A 12,277-nucleotide genomic window follows, 5' to 3' on the forward strand; every position below is an offset into this window, starting at 1 on the left:
CCTCTTCCTTTCCCTGCCCTTCTGAACCACAGGTAGGTCATTCCCCCAACACTACTCAAACAGGAGTACTTAGTGTTAACGGGGACAGCCACAGGGGTACTATCTAGTATCTGACTCTTGCCCTTCCCTCTCCTAACTGTTACCTACTTATCTGTCTCCAGAGGCCTAAGTGTGACTACTTGCCTATAGCTCCTCTCTATCACCTCCTCACTTTCCCTGACCAGACAAAGGTAATCGAGCTGCATCTCCAGTACCCTAACCTGGTCCCTAAGGAGCTGCAACTTGACGCACCTGGCGCAGATGTGGCCATCCAGGAGGCTGGGAGTCTCCTGGACATCCCACATCAGAAACCCAGAACAGAACACCGGCCTCACAGACATACTTCCTGTTTCTATTCTGCACAAGTAACTTACCTCATCTCGACCAGTTATCGCTGAAAACCCTCCTACTCTGACTCTCTCTACTCTGTTGCCCATTCCTCTGGCGCCCACTCTATAAAGCTATCTTCTTGTTAAAGCCTTCCCGCCGGTTTAACTCGCTGACGTCCATGCGCTTGCGCAGTCGTGCCTCGATCTCAATTGGAGGAGTTCTGAACATTTTTAGTTATTTTATCATTGATTATTCCTCCAATCAGAAGATTAAAAGTGGTTTTTCATTTTGTGGCAGCTCAGGTAAATAAGCTGTCCTAAACCACTTGCAGAAAAGCCAAGCCACAGTTCGGGCTTCAGCAGATAAGTGGCTGGAACCTTTTGTTCTAGGGTGGTATCAAGCATTATGCATCTCCAGCAAATATGAGATTAGCTTCATCAACAACATTCCCACGAATGAAAGAGAATTCTGGAAATAATCAGTAGAGGAGGTAGCATCAATGGCGAGATGGAGTTAACAATTCAAGTGGCTAAATACCCTTTGTCAGATTTGGCGATAAGAGAAACCAGTTGCTATTAAGTTGCAAGGAGGGTGGTGGAGTCACAGATTTTGCCCGGCCAGCTGAGTGTTTCTGTTATCATTCCAGATTTCCAGTGTCTGCAGTTTTTATTTCATTTACCAGTATCAACAACCTAAAGTCCTAATTAACCAGAAACTCAACTGGACCAGCTACAGAAATATTGAGGCTACAAGACCAGGTCCTGGTCTAGGCCATCTGCAGTCTGTGACTCCTCAAAGGTTTTCCAATACCTGCAAGACACTGGCTAAAAGTATGGTAGAACACACTCTGGGGAAAAATAGATCTCCAAGTTAAGCAGCCTACTTCATCCAGGCCCTTTAGATTGTGATATATTCTATTAGTCCTCTATCGATTATGATTATTCCCTATAGTACCACTTCACCAGGGCTGCAATTAATACTATTTACAAGTCAGCGAGACTTGTCCGAAGAGCTCCATGATGTCCCAGCTGTACCGAGGGCAACAGATGTTTTGTATGACCACCAACACTAGTTGCAGTCCAAGAGGCCTGGCGCCAGGCAAATAACCTCCAGTAAAGTTGTTAATTCATTTTTCACAGGTTTCCATTATATGGCAGAATTAAGGACTGAAGCCTGAGAAATTTGCAGCCCCCGCTTCTGGCGTGATGGCCCGAGATTTACCAGCTGAAATGATGCATTTCATTTATCTATTAATTGACTTAAAGAAGGAGATTATTATATTACCTTTCATAATTATTTTGTAAAATGTTCCTGCTGTGTTGTGTTAAATAATCTCAGCTGCATAACAACTGGCCACTACGAATAATAAGACCATGAAACTATAAAAATAGGAGCAGATTTTGGCCATTCGGTTCATCGAGTCTGGAATAGTCTGCCACAGCTAACTACTAAGTTCTTTCACTTGGTACAAAATGTCTGGAGCCTAATGCTATCTCTAGAAATGTATAAAGTTAGAAGATAATTTTCAAGACAGGAATGGGAAATTGGTATTTGCATTATACATAACAAAAAAACAGTTTCTGTTTGAAGTCACTGACAAATGTCTTTTTAACTCAGTTAGCTCAGAATCAAATGATAAATAATGTGTGTACCTACCTGTAAAAACTAAGCTGATATCCTCTAATTCTTCTACTTGAACTTTAAAACTGAAAGATTCATTGTAGAATGGATCTATGGTGCCCTTCATGCAAGATGTTCTTTTTGTTTTTACAAGTTTCAATCCATGCACCAGCTGAACTTTAACAAATGGATCTATCAGAAGATTAAATGTAAAACAAGTTGAAAGCAGTCATAATGACTCTCATTATCAATAGAATTATCTCTACTTAACTTGTATTTTGCATACAGACTAGCATAAAATATGTTTGAAAATAAATGCCTTACTAGATTTTTACCTAACAATCACTATTAGGTATTAACAAAACTCTTCTTTACCTGATCTTTGGCTCATATCTGTCTGAAGGAGTTGTTTTGCTCTAATAATATCCACATTTAGTCTTCCTGCACTTGGCAAATAATTAAGAGAGATCAATAGTTCCCCTAGTTCAACTTCATTCTAGAAAAGAAAAGCACTCAATTAGAATACAGAAGATTTGTATCAAAGAATTTAATAAATGTACACTCACAATTAGGGAAAAAGACATGTTTCCTAGCATTTTTCCTGTTCAAAATATTACATAGCCAAGCAAGTTACAATACACAAAAGGAAATGGTGTAACCAATGAATGCACAATAAACACCCAGAAATAACTATTATGAAAGTTGATTTGGCATATAGTTTGGCTAGGGCATTGCAGGTAATCCTCCTGGACACCAGAAAATCTGCAGATGCTGGAAATCCACAGCAACACACACAAAATGCTGGAGGAACTCAGCAGGCCGGCTCACATTTATGTAAAAAGTGTAAACAATCGACATTCCAGGCAGAGATGCTTCATCAGTCCTGATGCAATCATTGTAGTAATATGCGAATGCAAAAATAACACGACCAGTATCCCAATGAAACCCTGAATAATAAATTCCCAAAACTTTGGGAACACCACTTTGGGAAACAGCCCGAATCGTTGACTGTTTACTCTTTTCCAAAAAGGCCGCCTGGTAATCGCATAGGTACTTGGCGATTAAAGTCTGATTCTGATTCTGATTCTGGTCTGCTGAGTTTCTCCAGCATTTTGTGTGTTTTGTTTAGGTAATTCTCCTACTCATCTTCAAAAGAAGAGATGTCGGACTCAGACAGTACCCAAAAGCATTTTAACACAACATGCAAAAGTTTGCATCCCCACATTTCCTCAGTACCTCAGCTCATATTTTTGTATGCTGAATCTTGAGGTAGACATAAACCCCTAATCTACCAAAAGGCACGAATTTTACCAAATCAATCACAGCTGATAACTAGATTATATACTTATGACTTGAAACAGCTGGAATATTTTTATTGTCAGTCAATTTCTATAATCACAAGGGAGAACTCATTGGAATTAGAACCACCTTTACAACATTCTGTGTGATAATATGAAGATAAAGATTCTCCCACTCCTATTAACCTGATAAGGGGACTTGGCCCAAAACATCAACTCTTTATTCCTTTTCATAGGTGCTGCCTGACCTGCTGAGATCCTCCAGAATTTTGTGCATGTTACTCTGGATTTCCAGCATCTGTGGAACCTCTTGTGTTTATAATTTTTGTACACATATTTATCTCTTGAAAATCTCAATGAGATCAACATAATGAATTTAGAATGCAACAAAGCAGCCAGGCTAGAAAACATCTAACATTTTTGAACGAGTTGAATTCCCTTTTAAAGTAATATTTTATACAAGGATATTTTAAGCATTTGACTATTTTGACCTGTTTTGAGTTCCGTCGATGAGGTTATTCTTCGTACTCACAATCTCACATAAATGACCTGCTGTTCATGAACAGACACCTTTCCGCAAGTACTGGTTGCCCTTGAAGCCACAGACCACATAACCATGCATTGGAATACATTATCCATCTCCTTTCACTGTTATTTAAAGAGCTGCATTCTAGAAGTGCAACGAGGATTTACTCTATCCCTTTATGTTGATGAAAATCCCATCTGCTGCAATTTGCTTTGTAATTAGAATATGGAAGACAATTGTATTAACACTGAATTTATTATTCATGATTTCACTGGGAGACTGGTGGTGGTGTTATTTTTCCTCAATGACAGTTTTCATATATTATTAGAATGATTGTCTTGAGCAACAAAACTTGTCTTGCACCTTTTATACAGCTATACAATCCTGGGACACTACAAGTAGCAACTGGCTCTCATGGTAAAGTCAGGTTAACAGATATTTAACCAAAAGGATTGAAGAAGCAGTCCAAAGAAGCAGTATTCTTAGGAAGGGAAGTCCAGATAGATAAAGTTGTGGTTATTCGTTGTGGAACCATTAAAACTGGATTGTTCAACAAATTGTACAGCACAGAAACAGCACTTTCAGCCCGTCATGACAATACAGGCCATCGAGTATCCATTGTTTCCTAGTCCCATTTCCCAGAATGTGTCCTATAGCCTCCTAGGCCATAGTATTTCAAATCCTGAAATAGCTTATTCCTAAGTGTTGAGAGAGTACCACCCTCCACTGACAGCAGTGTGTTCCAGATTTCAAAAACCCTTTTGGGTGAAAGATTTCTTCCTCAGTTCCCTTCGAAGTCATTCTTACCTTAAACTTGTGTCCTCCGGTTATAGGCACAATTACTAAGGGGAAAGGTTTCCTACTATCCCTTCTACTTACGCCCTTCATCAATTTGAATCAAGTTCCCTTTCAAGCTCCCCTACTCAAAGCAAAACAAACCCAGCCTCCCCAGTCTCTCCTCATAATGAAATATTGCATCGTAGGCAACATCCTGGTGAATCTCCTCTGCCCCGTTTCCAATGTCCTCCATCCTACATACTACGCGTGACTAAACTTGCACAGAGTACTTCTCCTGTGACCTAATAAATGATTGATAGCATCATACTATAATTTCTCTGGCTTTGCATTCTAACACAACCAATGAAGGCAAATATCCTATATACAGTATGCAATCTCTGCATTACAGGGTGTTGCTTTCCTAGAAAATGGTTCCTATCACAACTTTCCATAATGCAAAGCTGTTTTCATCTGTGCATGTGACAAGAAATGTGAGTTGAAAGAAAAATGTTTATTTACTTTTTTTGTATAAATTCAAAGAAAGAGAACTTTATGCTGTATCTCAAAAGTTTGAGTATGATTTGTGAATCCTATAAAAACAACTTTTCAACACCCAAAGCAATATAATGTGGGAATTGTCTGTATGTTGTTTTTGGCTACCTTATCTCACATGCTACTGCTTTTAGGTATCCTTAGAATGGTAATTGTTCCGAAGTATTTCTTAGTGATCGACCAATCATTATGCACATCCTAGTCTTAATAATCTTCCCAATGCACATTACCTCACAGTTTCCAATATTAAATTTCATCTGCCATTTCTCTGCACATCTAACCAAATCATCAATTTTGTTCTGTAAGAGGAGAGTACCCTCCTTTCTAACAAGAACACTATTGACTTTCATGTCATCTGCAACCGTATTAATCATACCTGACATTTACAATTGATTATAAATATATATAGCATGCACAAAAAACATGTTTAAGGACTTTGATAAGGAATGTTGGAAATAGAATGAAAGATTATAAGGAAAGAGGGAGGAATCAAGATAGTTTTATTTACACCATTTGGCTTATCTGGTCTATGCTGGTATTTATGTCCCACAGACACATTTCTCCCACTTCTATTTATCTATGTTCCACTTTAAATAGATCTATGATACAGCCTTAGATTTACAAAGAAGAAATAGTGTGGGATGAAAGTAACCAGTAGGCTACCCGAGGAAAGAATAATCACTTCCATATTTTCCTGTCTTGGATACTTTATAATATTACATTATTTATTTTTCAATATATTCCTAGAACCATGTTTAAGGAGCTGATTGTTGACTTCAGGAAGTGGAAGCCAGAGGTTCATGAGCCGGTCCTCATCAGAGGATCAGAAACGGAGAAGGTCAGCAGTTTAAAATTTTTCGGTGTTGTCATTTCAGAGGACATGTCCTGGGCCCAGCCTTAGGTGCAATTACAAAGAAAGCAAGGCAGCGCCTCTTCTTCCTTTGGACTTTGCCAAGATTTAGCATGACATTTAAAACTCTGGCAAACTTCTACAGGTGGAGAGTATACTGACTGGCTGCATCTGAGCCTGGGATGGAAACACCAATGCCACTGAATGGAAAATTGTACAAGAAGTAGTGGGCGTGGCTCAGTCCATCTCAGGTAGAATCCTCCCCACCACTGAGCACATCTACAAAGAGCTTTGTCGCAGGAAAGCAGCATCCATTATCAGGGACTCCCAGCATCCAGACCATGCTCAGGACTCAGGACTCCTTCCACCAGATTCAGGAACAGTTATTACCCCTCAACCATCAGGCTCTTGAACCAAAGGGTATAACTTCACTCAAATTCACTTGCCTCATAACTGAAATGTTTCCACAACCTATGGACTCACTTTCAAGGACTATTTCATTTCGTGTTCTTGATTGTTATTGCTTATTTATTTATTTATTTTTATTATTATTTCTTTCTTTTGTACTTGCACAGCCTGTTGTAGTTTATACATTGGTTAAACACCCACTTGGCACAGTCTTTCATTGACTCTATTATGGTTATTATTCCGTTATGGATTTATTGAATATGCCTGCAAGAGAATAATTCTTAGGGTTGTAAATGGTGAAATATATGTACTTTGCTAATAAATCCACTTTGAACTTTGAACTTTAGGATACATTTGACAATACTGCATTCAATGAAAACGCATTCACATTTTCAAACTATAATCTTAGTTCTTTATATTGAATTGCAAGTCTAATACTATAGCTTTGTGGGTATGTCCAGTTATAGCTAATTGGAAGGTCCAAAGTAATTTCTTGAGTATCATGTTCCTAGTAATGATTGTATTATTGTGCTCTTTTGTGTAATCAAAATATACCTGAAGACAGGTCACAAATTTTACCTATCAAAATAACAACTTTAATTCATCATAAAAGTACTGCTTTTTCACATTCATTAAACATGGCCTCACAAAACGAGTTAAGGAATGTTTCCACTCCTTAGAGGACATTTTTTGCAAACTGACCAGTCTGTTCAGCCAGTTTTCAGTGTGATGGGTTGCCAGGATTTGCCAGGATTTTGCCAGGATTTGCTTTTACACCAGACATTTGCAGACAAGTCCACTGAGATAATCTCTGATGAAGGGTTTCAGAGCTGTCTTATTTTCACCAGTGCTGCCTGAGCTGTTGATTGTTTCCAGCATCTTGTTGCATTTATTTCAAATTATCAGCATCTACACTCAGGGTCCACTTTAGTAGGTACCTCCTGTATCCAGTAAAGTGGTCACTGAGTGCATGTTCATGGTTTTCGGCTGCTGTTGCCCATTCACTTCAAGGCTTGAAGTGCTCTGCATTCAGAGATACTCCTCTGCACTCCATTGTTGTAATGCATGGTTATTTGAGATACAGTTAGCTTCCTGTCAGCTTGAACCATTCTGGCCATTCTCCCCTGAGCTCTCTCATTAACAAGGTATTTTCATCCACAGAACTGCCACTCACTGGATTTTTTTTTTTTTTGCTTTCCGCACCATTCTCTGAAAACTCTTGATATATTGTGTGTAAAAATCCCAGAAGATCACAGTTTCTGAGATACTCAAACCTCGTACCTGGAACCAACAATCATTCCATGGTCAGTATCACTTCAATCACATTCTTTCCCCATGCTGAAGTTTGGCCTGAACAAAAACTGAACATTTTGACCATACATTGAGTTGCTTCCATAAGATTGGCTGATTAGATATTTGCATTAACAAGCAGATGTACCTAAAAAGTAGCCACTGAGTGCACATTTTTTTCGCTTATCAAAAACATAGAAATGGCCCTGATGCAGAATGATACAAAAGGCATTTATGTAGAAATCTAAAACATAGAAAATAAATCATATGTTACCTGAGAGCTTGGAATTAGTGCTTTCCACCAATGTCCACCTTTCACAAGGTCCACTTCATTTAATGGCATTGTAATTTTTCCAATGACACAATGACGTGAAAACTTATCAAAGTCCACAACCGTTAAAAGGAGAGTCCTCCTCTGAGCTTCTAAAAATGGGATTTCAAATGTATATCGCTCCTCAAAAACTGGGTTCTGTGTTTTGCGTTTAACACCTGTTTGTCTTGAATTCTTTTGATCTGGTAAGAGGCACATCTTAACATAAGGATTTGAATGAGCCATATCTTGTTTTGAACCATCATATGAGATCGGGGGAGGGAGATCTCTGGCTTCAATCACTCTCACTATCAAGTGGTTGTGTAGGAGATCATACTGAGTACTGAAATGAAGCATGCCAAGCTGATATTTGGAGAGAATTTCTTCATCAGTCAAAGAGTCTACATCATCGCTGCTTGAATCAACAGAGTAGAGCCTAGGCTCAAATTTTTGAAAATAGTCCTCCGACATGGGCTTTCGGAAAACCTTCGGCTGCACTATTTCCTTCTTGGATCCTATTGCCCAAAACTCAATAGGCTTGATATCAACCAGAGGGGAGCTTGGTCGCCTAATGGACTCGAGATCTGCAAAATTGGAAATCCAAACAAGCAAAACAAATAGTGTGAGAGGGAAGCAAACCATTAGAACTAAGAAAACATTCAAATTCCTGGGATTTACATTGTCCCAGAATGGGCTGAAGAGTGAATCATTATAATGAATCGTTTGATTTTAGCACACAAGTGTGGCACTTGCAGAACACCATAAATTCTTCAGACATTGTTTTTTGGCGTAATTTTACAGAATATAACCTATTTGACCATGACCATTGTGGAAACTTTTATGCCACTTCATTATTACCCCTTATTGAAAGCACCAAGAAGGTATGCATTCTCTTCCATTATAATAAGCAATAATAGGGATCCATCACGGCTTGCTATGGCAACTATTCTGCATATAACCGCAAGAAACTGCAGAGAGTTGCGGATACAGCTCAGGATATCACAGAAACCAGCCTTTCTTCTATGGACTCTGTCATTACTTCTCACTGCCTCAGTAACATAGCCAGCATTATCAAGGACCTCATCCACCCAGAACATGCTCTCTTCTCCTCTCTTCCATCAAGCAGAAGATCTAAAAGCCTGAAAGTGTGTACCATCAGGCTCAAAGTTTCTACGTCACTGTCAAAGACTACTAAATGGTTTGCTAAGTATGACTTTCTGACCTCACAATCTACCTTATTATGATCTTGTTTACCTGCATTGCGCTTTCTCTGTAAATGTTACATTTAATTCTGCAATCTGTTACTTATTTTTTACCTTGTTCTACCTTAATGCACTGTGTAATGATTTGATCTGTATGAACAACATACAAGACAGGCTTTTTTACTATATCTTGATACATGTGATAATAATAAGCCAACTCCAATTTCAAATCCAATTTATTAAAACCATTCTTGGAGAGAAAGCTGGAAATTTTGGTGCAAAGCAACAGTATGGATTAGAAAGTATACGAAGACTCTGGTAATATACAGAAGGTCCACCATTCAATACACTAAAAATTAGGGCTGAGATAACTGAAAGTTCCATCAGCAGAGTATAATTAGAGGAAGGAAAGACACACAGAAGGATAAAATCAGTTGATGGGTTTGCAAAATCTCACTGGTGCAGAGCTACAATGTCTCCAGATGGGGAAGAAGAATTTAAAATTGTTTGAGGAAGTGAAGCAGGTGAGTGGCAGGGCGTAGAGTTGATGGTTGAAGGATTATCTGTGTGATTAGCAAATGAAGAGCTTGGACCACGTACATAGGCAGCACTAAAATGGGAACATTGTTATGGTTCTATCTTATAAAGTTTTGTGCAGTTTGGTGACCAGGAGGTTGGGAAAGAAAGGGGGAAATCGAGCCTAGCTGTGACAAAGTTATCAAAAAGGGTTTTCTGAGAAATAGAGTTTTGAGAAATAGAGAATGTCAAACACTGAGTAAGCAATGTTAACTGAACAGGAAGTTAGCCTCATTGAGTTATAATATGCAAGATATGGAACTCAGCTCTGAAGCATACGGATGCATACACCTGGTTTATTATGATTAAAGTAGCGAACGAGGGTTTCAGACATGATTAAAATGATCTCAAATCTTGGGCATTTACAAGAAGCAATAGCTTCAGTATTCTTAACTTTGAAGCATTGGGAAGTTTGATGCAACTCTTAAAAATGTGATCTGAACTCAGTGAGAAGGGAGAAGAAAGGGATATGATATATTATCTCCAATATAAAGACAGAATTCTTTCCAGTGATTAATATTCAGGGGCTTGAAAATCTGTATCTGGATGAAACATGAAGTTTTGAATGGGATAACATAACTTATACAAGCATGCAAACATACAAAGTGGAAGCAAGAGGAGGGATTCAGTCCCCTGATAACATCATTAAATAACATAATAGCTGATCTTATTGTAACCTAATTGCTGCCTACATCAGTAACCCCTAATAATCTTTGGAACTGTAATAACATAAGACTGTAAGTAAGATATAAAAGCAAAATTAGGGCATTCAGCCCATTCAGCCTATTCTACCATTCATTACATGGCTGATTTATTTTGTTTCTCAACCCCATTCTCCTGTGTTCTGCCCATAAGCTAGACTGGACTGCCAACACAGATGCCTTGTGCAGGAAGGCACAGAGTCGACTGTACTTCCTTAGAAGGTTGGCGTCATTCAATGTCTGTAGTGAGATGCTGAAGATGTTCTATAGGTCAGTTGTGGAGAGCGCCCTCTTCTTTGTGGTGGCGTGTTGGGGAGGAAGCATTAAGAAGAGGGACGCCTCACGTCTTAATAAGCTGGTAAGGAAGGCGGGCTCTGTCGTGGGCAAAGTACTGGAGAGTTTAACATCGGTAGCTGAGCGAAGGGCGCTGAGTAGGCTACGGTCAATTATGGAAAACTCTGAACATCCTCTACATAGCACCATCCAGAGACAGAGAAGCAGTTTCAGCGACAGGTTACTATCGATGCAATGCTCCTCAGACAGGATGAAGAGGTCAATACTCCCCAATGCCATTAGGCTTTACAATTCTACCACCAGGACTTAAGAACTTTTTAAAAGCTATTATTAATGCTTTTTGAGATAGTGATTTAGATGCATATCATATTTTTTACTGAGTTAAGTATTGTATGTAATTAGTTTTGCTACAACAAGTGTATGGGACATTGGAAAAAAAGTTGAATTTCCCCATGGGGATGAATAAAGTATCTATCTATCTATCTATCTCTATCTACTCAAGAATCTATCAATCTCCGCTTTAAATATACCCACTGACTTGACCTCTACAGCCTTCTGTGGCCATGTATTTCAGATTCACTCTCTCTCTGTTCTAAAGGGATATCCTTCTATTTTGAGGCTGTGCACTTTAAGTCCTAGACTCTCCCACTTTTGGGAACATTTTCTCCACCTCCACAACAATCCATTTACATAACATGATTTTACACAAGAAGACGGTGGGCACAATTGCATTGATCATAGTAACCGTCACCATCCAAACCTTACATTCTTTAAATCACTGACCTCAAATTCTTTCTTATGCAATGCAATAATAACAGGAAGAAGATGAGATCAAGTAGCTGTATATTATGGGATATTTCTGAGGCCTTACCTCTCTGTAGGGCATTGTCCTGAACTGCATTGCAAATCATCATGCATCTTCTTCCTTGAATCTTCAGCGGTACAACAAGACCAAGTGATAACATTTAGCCTGACACAAAACAATAACTGATTCCACCTGCTTCCAAAATGACCACAGGTCCTACGCTGGAATTGTTTACTACGTGAGTTTGGCAGAGGTCACAGCAAGATTCAGGAAGTAAAGGCAGGAAGAAGGGAAAAAGAAAATTTGTCCACTTCGCAAAACCATGAATGTCAATTTTATAGACAAGGCACTGCCATCCTCCAAGTTTGGCCTACAGATAGGAATCAGTGAGGGAGCACTCAGCACTTCCAGCCACATCAAGGCATTACATTGCAATGTTTCTGTCTTCAATTGCAATGCACAGTAGCTTGCAGCACATGTAACACTGTAATTACAAATTCTTATCTTTACTCTAGGCTAACTGCACACCACACAAGTCTCAGAGGTTATGATGCCATCTGCTTTTCTTACTGCTTTTAATCATTTCGTTTTCAAATTGCCCATCCTGTTAATCTGTGTTATCTACTATTTTATACAAATATTCTCATTACTTTTATCCTTTGTCTGTTTGCTTTAAGATACTTATTACTTTCTCTCTAG

The 12,277-nt window shown here is 38.8% G+C and overlaps 1 protein-coding gene across 3 annotated transcripts in view; it reads right to left on the minus strand.

Moving 5' to 3' along the window:
• Nucleotides 1-12,277, minus strand: part of syt17 (synaptotagmin XVII) — a 115,820-nt gene that overhangs the window by 36,259 nt on the left and 67,284 nt on the right. For all 3 annotated transcript variants that reach the window (XM_073060539.1, XM_073060540.1, XM_073060538.1), the window contains 3 exons: nt 7,965-8,584; nt 2,365-2,485; nt 2,026-2,181 (listed from right to left, as the gene is read on the minus strand). In XM_073060539.1, the coding sequence (XP_072916640.1) occupies nt 2,026-2,181; nt 2,365-2,485; nt 7,965-8,584 (897 nt within the window). The remainder of the gene's footprint in view (nt 1-2,025; nt 2,182-2,364; nt 2,486-7,964; nt 8,585-12,277) is intronic.

This window comes from Hemitrygon akajei, chromosome 11 (assembly GCF_048418815.1).
Source record: "Hemitrygon akajei chromosome 11, sHemAka1.3, whole genome shotgun sequence".
Classification (NCBI taxonomy): Eukaryota; Metazoa; Chordata; class Chondrichthyes; order Myliobatiformes; family Dasyatidae; genus Hemitrygon; species Hemitrygon akajei.